Source organism: Chiloscyllium punctatum, chromosome 4, assembly GCF_047496795.1.
Source record: "Chiloscyllium punctatum isolate Juve2018m chromosome 4, sChiPun1.3, whole genome shotgun sequence".
NCBI classification, from domain to species: domain Eukaryota; kingdom Metazoa; phylum Chordata; class Chondrichthyes; order Orectolobiformes; family Hemiscylliidae; genus Chiloscyllium; species Chiloscyllium punctatum.
The window spans coordinates 78,401,117-78,423,594 of NC_092742.1; the positions used below are offsets into that span (position 1 = coordinate 78,401,117).

At 41.5% G+C, this 22,478-nt stretch overlaps 1 protein-coding gene across 2 annotated transcripts in view; it reads left to right on the forward strand.

Moving 5' to 3' along the window:
• Positions 1-21,621, forward strand: part of rdh12 (retinol dehydrogenase 12) — a 28,283-nt gene extending 6,662 nt beyond the window's left edge. Inside the window, exons 2-7 of one of the 2 annotated variants that reach the window (XM_072569096.1) lie at positions 6,499-6,617; positions 10,283-10,438; positions 13,202-13,306; positions 15,290-15,499; positions 16,671-16,860; positions 19,482-21,621. In XM_072569096.1, coding sequence (XP_072425197.1) covers positions 6,499-6,617; positions 10,283-10,438; positions 13,202-13,306; positions 15,290-15,499; positions 16,671-16,860; positions 19,482-19,530 — 829 coding nt within the window. In that variant the 3' untranslated portion in view covers positions 19,531-21,621. Of the gene's footprint in view, positions 1-6,498; positions 6,618-10,282; positions 10,439-13,201; positions 13,307-15,289; positions 15,500-16,670; positions 16,861-18,633 lie in introns of both variants that reach the window. The other variant, XM_072569095.1, reaches the window with a different exon arrangement.
• Positions 21,622-22,478: the final 857 nt, after the last annotated feature.

Consider the following 22,478-nt stretch of genomic DNA (forward strand, 5'->3'; position numbering starts at 1 on the left):
AGCGCATATCACTCTAAGGGCCATTTTTTGATTCTTTCACTCTACAGACCCAAAAATACCACTGTCTTATTCCTCTGCAAAACACTGCTCCAGGTTAAATTAATGCTTATGGCTTATATTTTAAGTTTAATCAAGAGACATAACTCAGTAAAACATAAAATCAAGAAAGAACCTACTCTACTCACTACTGCAGACTTATTTTAAGGCCGCACTTAAAATCCACATATCTGCTTCTGTGCTGTGACCTCCCCAAACAGGTTCCTCCAAAATCAGTTGTGAATTTCACTTTTTTAATTTTCCCAGACGCACTCTGACGTCCAGCGATACATGAATTGAACAGCAAAGGCAGTAACTGCTAACTCTATCAGTTAGCAATGTGGGTTTCTTTCTCTCTCTCCTCCACTGACCTCACCATGTGTTTCCTTTGTCTGTTTCTCTCCCTTTTAAAGCTGCTGTTGTTTTGATTTTTTTTTCCAAAGTTCCAAAACAATGCAACAGCATATAAAACAGTAATTGCTGCTCCTAGAATTCGAGGGATTCACCTCCAACACTGAAAACACCTCAAAAAAGCTGCTGTTACAGCCAGAAATTTTTCCCATCCTCCATCTTGGATTTCCCAGAACCCTTTTTTTATGATTCAGTATGTAGATGTACCTACTAGAGAAGGTGCAAAACTTGACCTACTCTTGGGAAATAAGGCAGGGCAGGTGACTGAGGTGTCAGTGAGGCAGCATTTTGGGGCCAGCGGCCCGAATTCTATTAGATTTAAAATAATGATGGAAAAGGAATAGACCAGATCTAAAAGTTGAAGTTCTAAATTGGAGAAAGGCCGATTTTTGATGCTTTTAGGCAAGAACTTTCGAAAGCTGATTGGAGGCAGATGTTCACAGGTAAAGGGACAGCTGGAAAATGGGAAGCCCTCAGAAATGAGATAACGAGAATCCAGAGAAAGTATATTCCTGTCAGGGTGAAAGGGAAGGCTGGTAGGTATAGGGAATTCTGGATGACTAAAGAAATTGAGGGTTTGGTTAAGAAAAAGAAGAGAAAAAAGAATTAAGAGGGAAATCAGGAGGGCAAAATGGGGACATGAGATAGCTTTGGCAAATAGAATTAAGGAGAATCCAAAGAATTTTTACAAATATATTTAAGGACAAAAGGGCAACTAGGGAGAGAATAGGGCCCCTCAAAGATCAGCCAGGCAGCCTTTGTGTGAAGCCACAGAAAATGGGGGAGATACTAAATGAATATTTTGCATGGAAAAGGATATGGAAGATTTAGACTGTAGGGAAATAGATGGTGACATCTTGCAAAATGTCCAGATTACAGAGGAGGAAGTACTGGATGACTTGAAACGATTAAAAGTGGATAAATCCCCAGGACTTGATCAGGTGTACCTGAGAACTCTGTGGGAAGCTAGAGAAGTGATTGCTGGGCCTCTTGCTGAGATATTTGTATCATCGATAGTCACAGGTGAGGTGCTGGAAGACTGAAGGTTGCAAATGTGGTGCCACTGTTTAAGAAGGGTGGTAAAGACAAGCCAGGGAACTATAGACCGGTGAGCCTGACCCTCGGTGGTGGGCAAGTTGTTGGAGGGAATCCTGAGGGTCAGGATTTGGAAAGGCAAGTACTGATTCAAGATAGTCAACATGGCTTTGTGCGTGGAAATCATGTCTCACAAACTTGATTGAATTTTTTGAAGAAGTAACAAAGAAGATTGAGGGCAGAGCAGTAGATGTGATCTATATGGACTTCAGTAAGGCGTTTGACAAGGTTCCCCATAGGAGACTGGTGAGCAAGGTTAGGTCTCATGGAATACAGGGAGAACTAGCCATTTAGATAGAAAACTGGTTCAAAGGTAGAAGACAGAGGGTGGTGGTGGAGGGTTGTTTTTCAGACTGGAGGCCTGTGACCAGCGGAGTGCCACAATGATCGGTGCTGGGCCCTCTACTTTTTGTCATTTACATAAATGATTTGGATACAAGCGTAAGAGGTACAGTTAGTAAGTTTGCAGATGACACCAAATTTGGAGGTGTAGTGGACAACGAAGAGGGTTACTTCAGATTACAACAAGATCTGGACCAGATGGGCTAATGGGCTGAGAAGTGGCAGATGGAGTTTAATTCAGATAAATGCAAGGTGCTGCATTTTGGGAAAGCAAATCTTAGCAGGACTTATGCACTTAATGGTAAGGTCCTAGGGAGTGTTGCTGAACAAGACGACCTTGGAGTGCAGGTTCATAGCTCCTTGAAAGTGGAGTCGCAGGTAGATAGGATAGTGAAGAAGGCGATTGGTATGCTTTCCTTTATTGGTCAGAGTATTGAGTACAGGATTTGGGAGGTCATGTTGTGGCTGTACAGGACATTGGTTAGGCCACTGTTAGGAAGGAGACAAGAATTGCACGCAATATTCTATCAGAAAGATGTTGTGAAACTTGAAAGGGTTCAGAAAAGATTTACAAGCATTTGGAGGATTTGAGCTATAGGGAGAGGCTGAACAGTCTGGGGCTGTTTTCCCTGGAGCTTCGGAGGCTGAGGGGTGACCTTATAGAGGTTTACAAAATTATGAGGGGCATGGATAAGATAAATAGACAAAGTCTTTTTCCTGGGGTGGGGGAGTCCAGAACTAGAGGGCATAGGTTTAGGGTAAGAGGGTAAAGATATAAGAGAGACCTAAGGGGCAACTTTTTCATGCAGAGGGTGGTACGTGTATGGAATGAGCTGCCAGAGGAAGTGGTGGAGGCTGGTGCAATTGCAACATTTAAGAGGCATTTGGATGGATATATGAATAGGAAGGGTTTAGAGGGATATGGGCTGAGTGCTGGCAGGTGGGACTAGATTGGGTTGGGATATCTGGTCGGCATGGACATCTCTATGACTCTACGTCGGCCACTCCTTTTGCTTTTATTCACTTGCGGGACGTGGGTGTCACTGGCCAACATGAATGAGCCGTCCCTAGTTGCCCTTGAAATGGTGATGGTGAGCCGCCTTCCTGACCCTCTGCAATCCACCGGCCGTGTATTGACCCTCTGCAATCCACCGGCCGTGTATTGACCCTCTGCAATCCACCGGCCGTGTATTGACCCTCTGCAATCCACCGGCCGTGTATTGACCCTCTGCAATCCACCGGCCGTGTATTGACCCTCTGCAATCCACCGGCCGTGTATTGACCCTCTGCAATCCACCGGCCGTGTATTGACCCTCTGCAATCCACCGGCCGTGTATTGACCCTCTGCAATCCACCGGCCGTGTATTGACCCTCTGCAATCCACCGGCCGTGTATTGACCCTCTGCAATCCACCGGCCGTGTATTGACCCACAATGTTCCTCCTTGTGTGCCCTGACCAAATCTCTGCTGCCGTCCCAGGGCCTTTTCCAACCTGACGTTGAACAGGAGCCTGGTCTCCGGCGGTCCTCCGAATGCCAATCACCTGGGGAATGTCTGTCTTGGCCAGCTGCAGTGACATGGCAGTGAGGTGTATGGAAAATAAAGAACATAAGGGCACGTGAAGGGTTAAAGCATAAAGATTACTGATGCAATGTTACAAGGGGTCTGTGAAATGTTACATTAATCAAAGTACTACAGTGAAGGATCGATAGAATGCTACATCAATTAGTAGAAAGTTTAAAAATCACACAACACCAGGTTATAGTCCAACAGGTTTATTTGGAAGCACTAGCTTTCGGAGCACTGCTCCTTCATCAGGGGCTTGTGGAGAATAAGATTGTAAGACACAGAATGTATAGCAAAAGTTTACAGTGTGATGTAAACTGAAACTGGTGTTGTGCAGTTTTTAACTTTATATACTCCAGTCCAACACTGGCGTCTCCAAATCAATTAGTAGAGCCAGCCTGGGCCAAAAGACCATTGTGGCAGGATGTGACAGCAAATATCTAATCAGCAGTTAGCAGAATCAGCCTGAGGTTCAAGACCATTGTGGCAGGATGTGACAGCAAATATCTAATTGTGATATAGTAGAGTAGAACTAAGTTTAAAGTAGGAAATACCATAGGGACAGAAGTAGAGAGATAACATGAACTAACATCATTGGTTTGTGGCATGCCGATAGTAAGGTAGCCCTGACTAACACAATTGGACATACTGATAAGCCTGAAGAAAACATGATAACAAAAAGGTATATAAAAAAAGGGTCGGGGGAAATGAAGAATTCGCATCCTGATTGTCAGTGCTTTTGTTTGCAAATAAAAGATCATCCTCTTGAAGAACTCTCTGCGTCTCTTGGTGATTCTCTACGACCGGTACCCATCAGATTTTACTGACCCTAATCAGCTGATACTTCCCCAGAGAGGTTCATACCTAACTTAGTGAGGGTTCCTGGAGGCAGTTTTGGCAATTTTAAACTTCATCTGCTCTTGAGGTGCTGTCATAGAGATGGTAACTAACCCTTCATTCCAAATCGTCCGTGCTGACTAAATATCCTAAACTAATATAGACCCATTTGCCAGCAATGGGCCCATATCCCTCCAAACCCTTCCTGATGATATACCCATCCAGATGTCATTTAAATGTTGCAATTGTACCAGCCTCCATCACTTTTTCTCTGGCAGCTCATTCCATACACCTATCACCCACTGTGGAAAAGTTGCCCCTTAGGTCCATTTTATAGTTTGCCCCTCTCACCTTAAACTGATATCCTCTAGTTTTGGTCTCTCCTACCCTGGGGAAAAGACCTTTGCTATTCACCCTTTCCATGCCCCTCATGATTTTATAGACCTCTATAAGGTCACCTCTCAGCCTCCAACGCTCCAGGGAAAACAGCTCCAGGCTACTCAGTCCCTCCCTATAGCTCAAACTCTCCAACCATGGCAACATCCTTGTGAATCTTTACTGCATCCATTAAAGGTTAACAACGTCTTTCCTATAACAGGGAGACCAGAATTAGAATGACTTTCTTACAGTCTGCTTGACTACACACACTGTAGATGTTGCCTTTGTACTTGCAGGACATACTATGGGCTGTTTTCTCCTGGAATGAGAGAAGGGAATGGATCGAGTGGGATGGAAATGGATGGCACGGCTGTTAGTCCTAATGCAGGTGGTGGTCAGATGTTCCAAGCAAGTGGTTAGGTGGCACAAGGGGCATTCGCAGTTAGTTGGTGTGTGAGGGTGGTAGAGCATGAGCCTTGGTGAAAGGTGGGTATAGTGTCAGAGATAGACAGATAGCATGAAGCAGCAGAGAGAAGATTGTCTCATCAGGCCTTTTGGAGAGATACCCTACATGAAAGTTGACAAAATTGATATTTGGCCAAAATATGGTAAGTTTTAGCCCGTTCTCCATCCTTGTATTTTTAATTCTTTCACGGGGTGCTGGCACGGGTGTCAGTGGCAGGGCAGGGCAGGGCAGGACAGGACTTTGTTGTCACCTCAATTTTTCCCTCCCCATCCCTATCTGCTTTCCGTAAAGACCATTCCTCCGTGACTACCTGATCAGGTCCACGCCCCCCACCCCCCAACAATTCACCCTCCCCTCCTGGCACCTTCCCCTGCCACCGCAGGAATTGCAAAACCTCCCACATCTCTCTCCCCCTCACCTCCGTCCAAGGCCCCTAAGGACCCTTCCACATCCATCAAAGTTTCACCTGCACTTCCACATGTCATTTATTGGCATGTTGTTCCTGATGTGGTCTCCTCTACACTGGGGAGACCGGGTGCCTTCTTGCAGAGCGCTTTAGAGAACAATCAGCCCCACCGCCTCATGGCCGAACATTTCAACGTCTCCTCCCACTCTGAGGACATGCAGGTCCTGGGCCTCCTTCACCGCCACTCCCTCATCACCCGACACTTGGAGGAAGAACACCTCATTTTCTGCCTCAGGACCCTTCAACCCCATGGCAACAATGTGGACTTTACCAGTTTCATCATTTCCCCTCCCCCTACATTACCCCAGTTCCAACCTTCCAGCTCAGCACCATCCCCATGACCTGTCCTACCTGTCAATCTTCCTTCCTACCTATCTGCTCCACCCTCCTCTCCATCCACCTATTGCGCTCTAGGTACCTTCCCCCCCAGCCCCTCCCATTCATCTCTCCACCCCTGAGGCTCCCAGCTTCATTCCTGATGAAAGGCTCCAGCCCGAAATATTGATTTGCCTGCTCCTCAAATGCTGCTTGACCTGTGCTTTTCCAGCACCACTCTAATCTTGACTCTAATCTACAGTACTCATTCCTGCCTAATCAAAACCAGTCCAGGCTTACACTAACTGTTAAAAACTCCCATTCATTTTCTCTGTCCCCAGTGCATTGCCAATTATTCAAATTTGATGTCCCCTCAGAGCATCAAGCCAAAGCACCTCATTAGGCAACTATCTTATTCATAGTGTCTGAAGGTTTGTGGTCATGCTTCACTTTGTAGGGAGTCTCAGTATAGAACGTAACACTGGGGTCGTTGAAATGAAGAATGTTAAATTGACAAAGCTTTATACTTTTGGCAACAACACTCAAGGAAAGCAAAATAAAATCATACTTTCCAATTGTTTTGCAGAAGATGTGCTGGTGGGGGAGTGTGTACATCTGACGCAAGGCTAGATGGAAAAACTGTCTTGATCACTGGGGCTAACACTGGGATTGGAAAGGAAACAGCACGGGAACTGGCACGGAGAGGTAAGGTATTTGCTGAGCAATTCTTTTATCTTGTAGGAATACTTGAATGTGACAGCAAACATGTTTGTACAAATGAACCCTGATGCATCAATGTCATTAAGCAGTGAAGTTACGGAAACATGGAAACATAGAAAACAGGTGCAGAAGTAGGCCATTCGGCCCTTTGAGCCTGCAGCACCATTCAATATGATCATGGATGATCATGCAATCTCAGTACCCTATTTCTACCCTCTCCCCATACCCCCTTGTTCCCTTTAACTGCAAGGGCCATGTCCAGCTCCCTCATGAATATATCTAACAAACTGGCCCAAACAGCTTCCTGTAGGAGAGATTTCCACAGGTTCACAACTGAGTGAAGAATTCTTCCTCATCTCAGTCCTGAATGGCTTACCTCTTATTCTTAGACTACGACCCCTAGTTCTGGCCTTGCACACATTGAAAACATTCTTTCTGAACTAGCCTGTCCAGTCCCATCAGGACTTTATATGTTTCTATGAGATTCCTCCCACCCCAATTCTTCTAAATTCCAGCAAATACAAGCCCACTCTTTCCTCATGTATCAGTCCTGCCATCCCAGGAATCAGTCTGGTGAATTTTCACTGGACTCCCTCAATTGCAAGAATGTCCTTCCTCAGACTAGGAGACCAAAACTGTATATAATACTCCAGGTGTGGCCTCACCAAGGCCCTGTATAACTGCAGCAAGAAGTTCTTACTCCGATACTCAAATACTTTAGCTATGAAGGCCAGCTTGCCATTAGCTTTCCTCACTACCTGCTGCACCTTCATGCCAACCTTCAGAGACTGTTGCACCCCACCTTTTCCTAAACAAATAGTGGTCTGCCTTTCTGTTTTTGTGACCAAAGTGGATAACTTCACATTTAGCCACATTATATTGCATTTGCCTATTCAGCCAGTCTGCTCAAGTCACCCTGCAGCCTCTGAGCATCCTCTTCACAGCACACACTGCCACCCAGCTTAGTGTCATTCACAATTTAGAGATATGGCATTCAATTCCTTCGTCCAAATTGTTAATGTATATTGTGAACAGCTGGGGTCCCAGCACTGAACACTGCGAAACCCCACTCATCACTGCCTGCCACTGTAAATGGGACCCGTTCCAATTCTCTGCTTCCTATCTGCCAACCAGTTCTCTATCCATATCGATACATTACCTCCAATACCGTGAGCTTTAATTTTCCTTACGAAACTCTTGTATGGAACCTTGTCAAAATTCTTTTGAAAGTCCAGTTGCACAACATCTACTGATTCACCCTTATCCACTTTGCTGGTCACATCCTCAAAAACTTCCAGCAGATTTGACAAGCATGGATTTCCCTTTAGTCAATCCATGCTGATTTGGACCAATTCTGTCACCACTTTCCAAATGTTCAGTTATTACATTCTTAATAATTGACTCCAGCATTTTCCCTACCAAAGACATCAGGCTAACCAGCCTATAATTCCCCATTTTCTCTCTCCCTCCTTTTTTTTTTAAAGAGTTGCTTTTTAAAAAATAATTTAGAATTTTACAGAGAAGAAGATACAAATACTCTGCATTTTCTCTCGAAGAGACATTACCATCATTTAAATGTTTGTTCTAGTCTCTCTAAACAAAAGTGTCAAGGAAAGCTCCAGACTTTTATCTGTCCCTGTTAATGCATTATGGGTTGAAAAGTATTATAGTGGACAAGATGTGAGCTATTTAAAAAAAAACAAATGTTAAGGTTTTTTTCTCTCATTTTTCTACCTTAAAATGATTGTAGTGATCATCTTTTATGATGTGCTGACAAAGCAGAGTCAAACAGGTTGACCCTCACAACCATTACACAGCAGGAAACCAGTAGCACGGTGGGTTAAACTGTAAACCCTCCAACAGTCTGGCATGAAAAACTTTAACCATTTTTCTTTTCTCTGTAAAAACACAAACTAGGAGCTGCAGTGGGCCACGTGTCCTTGAGCCTACTCTGCCATTCAATACCATTGTGATTAAACCTTTATCACAATGCCTTATTCCTGCATTCTTCATATAACCTTTTGAGGTATTTAAAACCTAGCAGTGTATCTCTCTCTTTCTTGACTAGATTGTGACTTGGCCTTCACAGCTTTCTGTGTTAGAGAATTCTACAGTTCACTACCCTTTGAATGAAGTAACTTTTCCTCAGCTCAGGCCAAAATGGTCCACGTGATATCCTGAGACTGGCCCCAACCAGAGAAAACCTACATCTATTCTGTCCAGCCCTGTTAGAATTTTATGTTTCAATCAGATGCCTTCTCATCCTTTTAAACTCCAGTGAATACAGGCCCAGTCGAACCAATCTCTTCTCATATGGTGAATGTCTGCTGCACTCCCTCAATGGTAAGTATGTCCTTTCTTAGATAATGAGACCAAAACTCTACACAATTCTCTGGGTGTGGTCTCACCACATTCCCTACTTCTGAACTCTGATTTGTCAGCCTTTAGCTCAAATAACTTTCCCAGTGCTTTTCTCCCCACTGTGTCTGTGATTGTTTTAAGTCCCCCCCCATTTCATTCACTTCATGATTTTCAAGCAAGTTTGAGAAATTTTCTAAGTCTTCCACAGTGAAAACACATACAAAAGGTTTCATCATTTCATGTCTTTTTACTGACAGTTCCCTTGAGTTACTCTGTCAAGGACTGTCTTCCTTTTCAAATACTTGTCTAGTTCAGTGCCTTTTGGGCCTGTTCATTTATATTCAGCCAGTGGGGAAAATGGGAATGTCGTTTTCATACAAAGTGTCGAAACATGCACCGAATAAGCGGAGAGCCAAGGATAGGGGTGGAGAGGGTGGACTGTGACAAATCCTCAAGCCATTCACAAGTTAACAGTTAAAACCATGAGATAGATAAGCTAATCTTGGAGGATATGTTATGTATTATGATTTTAAAAAGTTTTGGTCAGTTACTCAAACAATAACATGATGCTGCAGAGTTTCTTCAACAACAGTTTACTACACAAGACATACAACAACAAAAAACAAATTATCTAAATGCAGGCGGTTAGAAAAACAATTTAAACCACCAGCAAAACAATATTTGTACCTTCTCAGTTAAAACTATGCATTTAACTTTTTTTTGCCCCCTTCCCTCTTATTCTCGAAGGTGGTTTTCAAACTGACACCAGCAGAGCTCTCTGGTATAGAAAGCAGCTACTGTAGAGGTAGCAGCAAATCCACCTCAACTCACCTATCAAAATGTGTCCTTGCAGTAATATTTTTCACACTTCAATACAGGACAGAACTAAATCCATATTATCTAAATATATGACTTGTTTTCAGAATCATAGAATACCCACAGTGCAGAAAGAACGCATTTGCCTCAAGACTGCCCCAACCCCCCCAAAAGGCCACCCCACCCTATCCCCATAATTCTGCATTCATCATGGCTAATTCAACTAACCTATACATCTCTGGACACTGCAGGGCAGCTTACATGGCCAATCCATCTAACCTGCAAATCTTTGGACTGTGGATTCCAGAAGAAACCCACACAAACACCAAGAGAATGTACAAACTCCATGCAGACAGGGTGGAATCGAATCTAGGTCTCTGGCGCTGTGAGGCACTGAGCCAACGTACCACCCGTATGTTTTAATCAAAAATCATAATTAAAGCAGGAAATCCTGTCCATTTGGTTCTTCACAGGTGCTCGGGTAATCATAGCCTGCAGAGATCTGACCAAGGCAGAAGCTGCAGCCCATGAGATTCGGGAAGACACTGGGAATAAACAAGTCATTGTTCGGGAGTTGGATCTTGCCAACACTAAGTCTATACACCAATTTGCTGAAAATGTCATGAAAGGTAATTCAAAAAACAAATGATATTTTTGTCCCATTTGCTGCAGATTTATTTATTTGACTTAGATTACTTAAATGATCAAAGAACTGTGAAATACCTTGCAGACTGTATCAAAGAGAAATCAGGACAGGCTACTAAGGTGCACAATAGATAAGGTGCAAGTTAAAGGCAGCAAAATGGCAGAAATACCGAACGGTCACTTTACCTCCATGTTTAACAGGAGGACCAACAACATTGACTGAACAAAAGAAGAAATCAAAAATAAAGCATAAAGATTTGTAGAAAAGGGGAAGGTAAAGGAGATAAACATAAAGGGGATATAACCCTCATTCAAATTATTGCAGTTTTAATCCTATAATCAGATAATCAAGAGTAGGGATGTAAATATTGTTTTAAAAAATTCTGTTTAACCTATTAAAATTATACTGATTAACTGTTTAAACATTAACAGGAGTGTTTACTAATAAAATACCAATACACTTTTCAGTTTAAATTCTACACAAAGATGAAACAGGATAATGGGTAAACCAATATCTTGCATAATATTCTCCAACATTACTCATGCCTTTCCAAAAAAGGTCATTTTTCTGCAGCATTTTTTCTATTCTGTTTTAAACATTCACTGCAATCTATTATTGGCAAAGCTGACACTTCTTGGTTAACTGCTTACTGTTTTTTTAGAATCATAGAGGTTTACAACATGGAAACAGGCCCTTCAACCCAACCTTTCCATGCCGCCCAGTTTTCACAATTAATCTAACCCCATTTAGCTGATTCATATCCCTCCATATCTGTCCCATCCATGCACCTGTCCAAATGTTTCTCAAATGACAAAATTGTACCCGCCTCCACCAATGCTCTGTCAGCCCACTCCAGACACTCACCACAAACTATGTGGAAAAAAATTGCCCCTCCCGACCCTTTTGTATGTCTCCCCTGTCACCTTAAACCTATGCCCTCTAGTTTTAGTCTCCCCTACCATGGGGAAAAGCTCTTGGCTATCTACCTTAGCAATGCCTCTCATGATTTTATAGACCTCTATAACGTCACCCCTCAAGTCTCCTACACTCAGGGATACACAAAGTATTTTACATCCAGAGTCGGGCATGGGGCTAATGTGGGAAATACTGACCTTGCTAATAATGCTGAAAGGCAGAGAGCAATAAAATCTTGTAGCTGCAAGACACAATTGATAATGTGCACGTCAGCAGGCTAACACTGATACCATAATTAGATTAAAATTTCATTGTGCTGACATCAAATAAAAGCCAAACACAAGTTCCTCAAGCCTTTCTTGTCTTTATAGGGGGGTTGTTCCTGTGATGACTGGGTGCACTACACACCACAATGAATGAAAAATATTGGCAGCAAATATAATAAATCCTGAAAACCTGGAAGTGATTCAAATCAAGGTATGAATCAATGGTACAGTTTGACACAGCCAGAGAATGGTAAAGCAAAGGACTAGCAATCCAGACTGGTAGTGTAATAATCAATCAGCTCTTTGTTCACTGAATTCCTTAGCTTAGCTGCATTGCTGCATAAAGACTGGAGGAAAAGCCTGAGAGGAGGGTACGCAGAGGGTAAATTCAATGTTCCAGTGACTAGTCTTTGGAACAGACTCCCACAATGGAAGCCATTTATATCTATTTGTTCAAATGGATATTGAACAGAGTTGGATGTTAGAATTTACATTTTGGGTGCAATGTAGAAGTAATTTATAACAGGATGTATGACATGAGTCGTGGTTCAGAGTTCCCTTAAGTTTCAGTTGGCATGCAGAATACAATGTGAGAAAATGTGTAAGGTTATGTACTGGATTAGAAGAATAGAGGCATAGACAGTTTTCTTAATGGGGCAAGGCTTCGGAAATCTGAAGCTCAAAAAGGATAGGTTAGTCCAAGTTCAGGATTTTTGTCAGGTTAACATGCGGGTACAACTAGCAGTTAGGAAGCCAAATGCAATATTAGAAATTATTTCAACAGCACTAGAATGCCAGTCTCTGTGACATTTATCATTTAACGTCTTCAACTGTTAGCCATAAGGTTGGTAGTTCGACCCTAGCCAGGGACAACGTCTTCCGTACCGGGCAGCAAGGGATGTGCAGACTAGGTGGATTAGCCATGGGAAATGCAGGATTATGGGGATAGGGTGGGGTGCTCTTCAGAGTGTCGGGGTGTACTCAATGGGCCAATTGACCTGCTTCTATAACCTGTAGAGATTTTATGATTCGGCAGAAGGTAACTATGGACTCTGTTCCCCAAGGCTGTCTAGCACCCCTTCCTGGCTTTGCCACGTGTCACTTCTGGGCCTGTTGTAGACTAACTAATAAAAATTGACGACATGTTTCACCTATTGCCTCCTGGTTGGTATAAGGCAAACCAGATATGTCCTTTCTCATCTATCAATTTCTGTGACATTCTGCCTTTTTTAATACAGGGGTTGCATAGCCTGGTCTGAACAAGAGAGAGAGAGTGTGTTATGTAACAAAAGAACAATAAAACAGACAGAAAATGCCAAAAGTACTGAGCACATGTAGAGAAACAGAATTAAACTTTCCCCAGGGCAGTGACCTGCTGAGTATTTTCTGTTTTATTTCAGAGTTCCAGCATCATCAGCTCTTTGCTTTTGTATTAATAAACAGGTATACCCCTGGGCCGAAATACTGATAACTTGGCATCGTGGCATAAAGAAAAGGACAGATCCAGATGACACATTTTCCATGTTGTGACGTATTTTCTCATTCCCAATTCTGTTTTCCGACAGAGGAAAAGCTCATCAATATTTTGATCAACAACGCTGGAGTGATGATGTGTCCCTACACAAAGACAACGGATGGGTTTGAGATGCAGTTTGGTGTAAATCACCTGGGTGAGTTATAAATGAAGGCTGCATTTATAAAACATCTTTCTGTAACCTTGGAGCGCAAAAGTTGGTGCATTTGCCTACATCACACCAGTAACTGTTCTTCAAAGATCATGAATTAACTACCATAAATATGTGGCAGACCCGGACGCTGTAAAAAGTGATGTGTAGAGGTGAGCTCTCACTTTTCAGCGGGATATTGGATTTTTTCAGTCAGCCTGTTTCCTCCCTTCCATGAAGAGAATTGTATCTTTCCAGGTTTGAGCCTCACTGATGTATCACTTCTGTGTATGAGAGTCTGTGCAGTGGGCTGCAATAGGTTGGTCAACCATGAGGGAGTCTAATCTTGGAACTCAGCATGGAACCTTGTTCGGATGAAGGGCTGCTGGACTTGAAATGTTAACTCTGTTTCTCTCTTCACAGATGCTGGCAGACTTGTTGAGTTTCTCCAGCAACCTGTGTTTTTGTTTCAGATTTCCGGCATCCGCCAGTCTTTTGTTATACTTTATGGATTTTTGGGTACTATCCCTCCACGGCAGGGGAGTCTAAAACTAGAATGAATAGGTTTAAGGCGAGAGGGGAGAGATACAAAAGAGTCCAGAGAGGCTATTTTATTCCTACAGAGGGTGGTGAGTGTCTGGAATGGGCTGCCAGAGGTAGTGAGGGAAGCAAGTGCAATTTCATCATTTAAAAAAACATTTAGACGGGTACATGAATGAGATAGGTATGGATGGATACGGACCAAATGGGACTAGTTTAATTGCGAAAACTGGACTGCATGTGCAAGTTGGACCAAACGTTTCCATGCTGTAGACCTCTATGATCCCCCTTACAATTTATATACCACTCTTCACTAAAGGAACTTTCCTATTAGACATATTAGCTATTAGACATATTTCCTATTAGCTTTGGGTTGAGGCTGGGACAGAAATCTCTGATCCCAGTGTTCCTTGTGGGTCCCCACAAACTGGCCCCTGCCCTAAGCAGGGTGCATTCTCTGCCCAAGACCCATGTGTAACAAGCCTCAGATCCCAGTTATTGAGCCCTGCCATAGCCACCTCCCTCTCTGTCCAAGACCTTGTGCCTGAGATGTACAAGAACTGCAGCGAATCTTAAAACCATTATTAAATGGTGGCCAACAGAAGCACTTCCTGAAGCAAACATATAATACTGGAAAAAACTCAACAGGTGTGGTTGCATCTGTGGAGAGAGAAACAGAGTTAACATTTCAAGTTCAATATGATTCTTCTTAAGAACTGAAGAATCTGCCTCTGCAGTAAGTTGCTTCAGTTAGAGGCACTTTGTTTCTTCCAGTGGTTAAACTCTATGCAACAGATCCCAGTCATAGGAGAATAGACCAATATTCAGTCAGAAACCACCAAAGTCAAAACAATGGCCTATGAACTTTCACTGTGAGCAAACTAGCTATAACACACATTTTGTTAACACAAATTCGCTGTTACGCAACAGAAGAATTTGGGACACTGTTTCTAAAGTGCAAATGTTTAAAACGTGATTACCAACACTTTAAGCACTGTTTTTAAAGTGCAATTTTTCTCTAAGGTGGGTTGCACAAAAACTACTGTATGTGTTTACATACATAATTACATTTCTGAAGCAGTATATTGTCTCAAAACATTTTAGAACATCAGACACTTTTTGACTGCAAGTCTTTCTACACTTTAACTTGTAAGAGTTAAATGAAAGGTCTGATCTCAAGGAAAGGTCACCGATCTACAACATTAACTCTGTTTTCCTCTCTCCTCAGATGCTGCCTGAGAAGCTGAGTATTTCCAGCACCACCTTCGATTTTTGTTTCAAATTTGCAGCACTCTGCTTTTCCAAATCTAAATCATTGATGTTGCACTGATCAGATGATTTCTGCAACAGAGTAAGGTCATTGAGAGTTCTAAACACAACACACAATTTCCAAAGGAAATGAACAAAGATCTCAGAAGTTGAATGTTTTGCATTCCTTTGCCCTTTTAGGCCATTTCTTGCTGACCTGCCTGCTTCTTGACCTCATTAAACAATCAGCCCCTGCTCGCATTGTTAACGTATCATCCTTCGCTCATGTTTTCGGTCGAATCAACTTTAAAGACCTTCAGAGTGAAAAAGGTTACGATGGGGGCTTGGCTTACTGCCAAAGTAAACTGGCAAATGTGCTGTTCACTCGGGAATTGGCCAAACGCCTGAAAGGTAAGATGCAGATTGTATTTCCACAAGTCAGGTGAAAGGTTGCATTAAGCTCATTTGTTCAGAGCCAATCAGTTTCAGCTCAAAGTATAACTAGTAAATGCTAACCTTTTCATTAGATATTATCATATCTAACAAATGCTGAAAGTATCTGAGGATCCAGAGACCAAAGAATGGCCTCCATGTACATTCTCCTCAACAATGGTCTCAGCTTATACGGTGGACAGAGGAGTTTCCATTGCCTGGTGCAAGACAGAGGAAAACAAATGGCTATTAGACCAACTCCTGATCACAATACCATTGGTGCCAACAAGTAATATATGTAGGTAAGGTCAGGGTCTCCACTGATCAGCTAATGATCAAAATTCATTCAAGGGTTATTTTAAATACAGTAAGCCGAATCAAAATTAAGACTATCTGGCTCTTTTGCACTTTACAAGTTGATGGAGACACCTTTCTGCCTTCTCTCAACCCATGTTTGCTATTCCAAAGGCTACTGAAAGAACCAGATCCAAAAATTTAAGACCAGAGTTTCAAAGAAACTCACTTCTACAGACTAATCTGAATGTAACGTTCATTACCTCACTCAACTCTGGCAGTATCCTGAATGACCTCTAAACCAATGAAACACCAGGATTTATCTCGCGCCCGGTCACTTGATAACTCATTTATCTCTTAGGTTTTTGCTCACAGGTTCCAAAACAAAAGGCAGGATTATGTTATACTCCCTTCAATCAGCCCTAAGGCTTATTTTGTATCACTGGCAAGAAAGTTTTATATGGAAAAGTACTTTATTACTAACAGTTCTTTTCTTTCCTTGTGGTCAGTTTACTCACTCCATTTTGAGAACACAATTTAGGCCGTTCTCAGGACATTTCTCCTGGTATTTGAGATGTCTCTGAGCTGTTGCAGCCAGCTTCTGAGTGATTAAATCCAAGTCCCAGTCAGAAACCTGTGGAGAGGATAAAATTGGTAGTATGTCAGTTAGGCATCAGGTTAGACATCATTGATTCACTACTGGAAAATCTCAGACTCTTGCATTTTTAAGTGAAGTGGTTGAAAGAGCTCCCAGTGATTCAGTTTGTTAGGGCACTGAGTAGACAGCTGGTTTGTGGGTTTTCAGGTGGTACTGTATAAACTAGTGACACTTCACTTTTTTTCTTTACTCGCACAGGCACTAAGGTCACCGTGAATTCTGTGCATCCGGGCTCTGTCAAATCCGAACTCACCAGGCACTCGTTCATCATGTCCTTAGCATGGAAGGTTCTGACATTCCTTATCAAAACACCAAAACAGGGGGCACAGACAAGTATATACTGTGCTGTAGCTGAAGAGTTGCAAGAGATTTCGGGAACACATTTTAGGTTTGTGCACACCGCTTTTGTAAATTCAATTATGAAACTTTGGATGAAAGTGCAAACAGCCAATTCGATCAAGGCCTACTTTTTGGGAAAAAAAAGGAATAAAGTGTGCGATGCCAACCTTGCAGAAACCCTGAAGGAGGAAATGGGTTCAGAGTTTTGCAACAAGTTTAAGTAGCAATGTTTTAATTATTTCATGGAATATGGGAAACAGTGGCAAAGCCAGAATTTGTTGCCTGTCCCTGACTGTCCCTTGACTGAGTGGCTTGCCAAACATTTCAAAGGACAGTTAAGAGTCCACCTGAAGGCTAAGGGGTGACCTTATTGAGGTTTGTAAAATCATGAGGGGCATGGATAGGGTAAATAGACAAGGTCTTTTCCCTTAAGTCAGGGAGAACTAGAGGGCATAAGGTTTAGGGTGAGGGGGAAAAGATAAAAGGGACCTAAGGAGCAATTTTTCCACATAGAGGTTGCTGCATATATGGAATGAGCTGCCAAAGGAAGTGATGGAGGCTGGTACAATTTCAACATTTAGAAAGCATCTGGATGAGTGTATGAATAGGAAGGGATTAGAGGGATATGGGCCAAGTGCTGGCAAATGGGACTAGATTAGGTTGGAATATCTGGTCGGTATGGATGTGTTGGACTGAAGGGTCTGTTTCCATGCTGTACATCTCAATGATTCACTGGGTCTGGAGTCATGTGTAAGCTAGACTAGGTGATGATGATGGCAGGTTTGCATTTGTCTAAAAATCCACATCCCATTAATGAATAGAAAAAAAGGACCACAGTGAGCCAGAGGGTTTTTATGATAATTGACCATAGTTTCATAAACAAAATGTAAGTTGCTAGAAAAACTCTGCAGGTCTGGCAGCATCTGTGAAGAGAAATCAGAGTTAACATTTTGGGTCCAGTGACACTTCCTCAGAACTAATGGTAGCCAGGAAAATGTCAGTTTATATGGAGAATATTTGGGGTGTGTGGTGGGGGTGGGGGAAAGGAGGAGGAGGAAGGGGGAGAGTTGATTACATGGGGATAGAACCCAAAGAGAAAAAAGCCATTTAGACAAAGGAGTGGATAACAATCTGGCTGAGAAAGTGAATATCTGTTAGGAGACTGTTAGTGACTAACAATAGGTAGTGGGTAATGGCAGACCATAAGGCCTGATATGTGAGGGGGAGTTCAGGCCCTAAAATTATTGAACTCTGTTCAGTCTCAAGTGCTGCAGGAACCCCAAGCGGAAAATGAGGTGTTGTTCTTCAAGCTTCACTGAAAAAGCGCATCAAGCCCGAGACAGATTTCTCAGCCAGGGAACAGGGTAGTTTGTTAAAGTATCAGGCAACTGGAAGTTCAGGGTGTTTTTCGTAGGCAGAATGTAAATGTCCTGCAAAGCTGTCACCCAGTGTAAGTTTTGTTTCCCCAATGTTAAGTCAAATGTGTTCGCAGAACTAAAATTCATCTGCTTCTATTTTAAAATCCAAGTCCTATGTTTTATTCATGCCAATTACATAAAACCTTTTATTGTAGTCTTTTAAAATATTGTACTTATTTTATAATTTTGTGAAGCAAGTTATTTCAGATTAAGAATGCAGTGTTGCACAAATACAGTAAACTTTTACAGTTTTTTTCCAGGCAAGTAAGGTCCACCAAACCTAACTCTGGCTTTAACTTTGATTCCTATAGGAAACCATTCCTCACTTAACATTGTGATTTTTCTCAGAAACACAACCACAATTTTGATTCAGGATTGCTGTATGTGTTTGGTTTTCTCCACAGTGACTGTAGACCTGCATTTGTGGCACCTCAAGCTAGGAATGAAGAAACAGCAAGGAAGTTATGGGATGTCAGCTGCAAACTTTTGGAGATTCGATGGGATTGAACTAATTAGAAAATGAAATTCGAAGGAAACAAGAGCAACTGACTGCTTTCTTTTCACTAATTTTGATAGTTCCGATAAAAACACTCCAGCAAGTGCAACTGAGAGTAACAAATTGTTGCTTCTGAAGTTGGTCACTGCACCGATCTAAACATCAACCTATAATCGCAAATCTTTCCTGCTACTGCCATATGATTTTGGCTATTAAGGGGAACCTAATATTTTGCTCTGGTTTCCAAATCACCCGTGTCAATATCTCAATACATGATAGTGAACTATCAAACTACAACAATAACTGCTTCAACGCAATATTACTGTTAATGACCAGCATTGCTTTGTGCTTTAGAAAGATAGTTTGGGTTCTTCATTGTAAACCAGTAGTAAACATTTAAAGTGAGAACTTTTTTTTAAAATTATGCAATAACAAAGTGCTGCAGAAGACAAGGAACAGAAAGCTCTTGAAAGTGCTGTCTCCTTTCAAGCAACAGGTGTTATCCTTGGTATCCTGGTCAATATCGTCAGTCAACATTAAAGAAATATTAGCGAGTTTTGAGAATATTAGCTCAGCTTGAGGTTCTGGATATAAGTTTGCTTGCTGAGCTGGAGGGTTTGTTTTCAGATGTTTCATTACCATACTTGGTAACATCATCAGTGACTCTCCAGTGAAGCATTGGTGGTATGGCCTGGTTTTATTTTTGTGTTTAGGTTTCCTTGGATCGGTGATGTCATTTCCTGTTCTTTTTCTCAGGGGGTTGGTAAATGGAAGGAGGAAAACAGCAACAAACTGCCATTCCTAGATGTCACACTAGAGCGAACAATCAATAGGAAACTTCAAACCACCGTCGACAGGAAAACACCATATACAGACCAAATACTGAACTACAGAAGCAATCATCCCAACATCCAAAAAACAAAGCTGCATTAGAACATTATGTCAATGAGCCAAGACACACTGCAGCACAGAGGAACTAGGAAGAAGAGAGGAAAATCATCTATACAGTGTATCCAAAAAGAATGGGTACCCAATGAACACAGTCTGCCAATTTCTCAGGAACAAACCCAAACAAGCAGATAAAATGCATCCAGAAACCCTAGCCACTCTTCCCTACATCAAAGGCATCTCAGAAATGACTGCCAGACTACTGAGACCCCTTGGCATCATGGTAGCCCACAAACCCACCAACACACTAAAACAGCAGCTAATGAACTTGGAAGACACTATACAGACAACAAACAAAACTAATGTCATTTACAAAATACTTTGCAATAACTGTAACAAACACTACATTGGACAAACAGGCAGATAACTAGCCATCAGGATACATGAACATGAACTAGCCACAAAAGGACATGACCCTCTCTCACTAGTATCCTTACATACAGATGAGGAAGGACACCATTTCGACAAGGACAACACATTCATCCGAGGACAAGCCAAACAGGGACACACACGAGAGTTCCTAGAAGTATGGCATTCCAACCAGAACTCCATCAATAAATACATTGACTTGGATCCCATTTACCACCCCCTGAGAAAAAGAACAGGAAATGACAATACCAACCAAACACAAATAAAAACCAGGCCATAACACCGGAGGCACACTAATGATGCTACCTAGTATGGTGACAATGTCTAAAAACAAACCTTCCAGCTCATTGAGCAAACTTACATCCATTAAAGAAATATTATTGTATAAGGGAGCTTGTGCATAAATTGGTTGTAATGTTTCCTGAAACAGTGACTAAATTACCATTTTGGAAGTCTAGGTGTCACAAAATGTGATATATAAATTAAAGTCTTTTTGTAAAACCTACTCTTTCACAAGATTTTGGTAATATACCCTAATATTTAATATGAACATACACAACAGAAGCTCCTCAAGCTCACTCCAGAGCTGATCTGTTTGTTTTGAATTCCACATTTCCACCTACTCATGACAACTCGTGATATTATTGCCTCTGGGGCAGTGGCATCATTAAATATATTTTTAAGGTCGAGGTAGACAGAGTTCCAAAGTCACATAGCCCTCAGAAGAAATACTTTGTCTCTGTGCTAAAAATTCTTAATTTTATAAGCATCAACTATTTCGGACCAATGCTCAAAAGGAAACACTCTGTCCATTTGCACTTTACAAGAACCATTCAGGGACTTACACACTTCAATCCAATCACCTTCTCGCTCTTCTGAAGTCCACTTACAAGAGTAGGTTAAGCTTGTTCTAAGATAATACACATATTCCAGATATCAATAAAGATTAATACTCATTTGAACCACCTCCAACGAATGTAATGTGGCTCACTGTAAAATTTAACTTTGTATTACTCCTGTAAAGCAGCATGACTTTTTAGAACTTTATGGGCATTATTACAATAGATGTTGATAATTGTAGTATGCACTTTCTTACACAGCACTGCTCTGGAAGGCCATTAAGTGCAGCACAATTAAATATATGTCAGTCTGTCGTAGTACATTTCCAATATAAATCACAATATAGACTCCATTATGTTTTATTAGTCATAAATTATTTGAAATTCCAAAAGTAGTCACTTAGACAATTGCAATTTTAGTAGACAAAGTTTAATGGTTTCACAAAAGTTGATAAAATATACAAGCTGTATGCTGTTTTAGCTCGTGAGTTTAAACATTCACAATAATTATTAAAGGGTTATCTGAAGCTTCTCTTAAAATGAAAACATCAGCTTACAATAGTCCAGTTACAGAAACATTTCCATCCAGTTTGTATTTAGGGCTAAAACCGAGTTGGAGAGCTATAGAGTTTAAAGTGCTTTTTACAGTGCAATTCTGAAACCATAGAAGTGAAAACTTTAGTAAAACAGAGAACATGTGGATGTTGCATAATGATATTAAACCAATAATAAACTTTGTAGCATAGTGTTTGACAGTGAAAGCTTCACAATGCATCATAATTCATCATAGCTCTGCTGCGCTCCAATTTAAAAGCCAAATAAGGTCTACCAGACCTCTAAAATTCATCTTTTAAACCAGTATCATGTCAGCGACAAATTTAATTTAGAAATTAATTAATTTTGGATTGCTCAGGCAAGAGCTATTAAAGTACTTGGGCTTTTTCAGCATTTATGTTTAATTTTTAAAACTTTGAAAGACATCAGTGATCAGAGATTGTTATCCAGATTTAAATAATAGACCCTTTTATGGACAAAGGAGGAAATAGATAATTTCATTTACAGTAATAGTTATAGGGGCATACATTAGTGAAATTTTTAATACCCCAGAACCTACATAACCAACTGAACCTCTCCTAATTACATACCAGCTCATTTTGGCATGCACATACTCCTGAAGAAATTAAGGTTGCTTGCAGGAAAAGGGTTTCATATATTAATTCTCAAACACTTTAAATAGTGAGGGACATGTCAACCGGTCAGTTTCCATATGGCTTCAATGGACTCAGTGCCACAGATCTTGCTGGCGGTGGGAAGCCAGCAGAGAGGAAATGCAAAATAAATATTTTTTAACAAAAATGTTGCTGTGATGAAAATCCAACAAATGTTTTCACATTTTGCTTTCTCGAGAATTTCCAAATAAACATATTGAACTAGGTAAAATCAATGACTGCAGATGCTGGAAACCAGATTCTGGATTAGTGGTGCTGGAAGAGCACAGCAGTTCAGTCAGCAAACGAGGAGCAGTAAAATCAACATTTCGGGCAAAAGCCCTTCATCAGGAATACAGGCAGAGAGCCTGAAGGGTGGAGAGATAAGC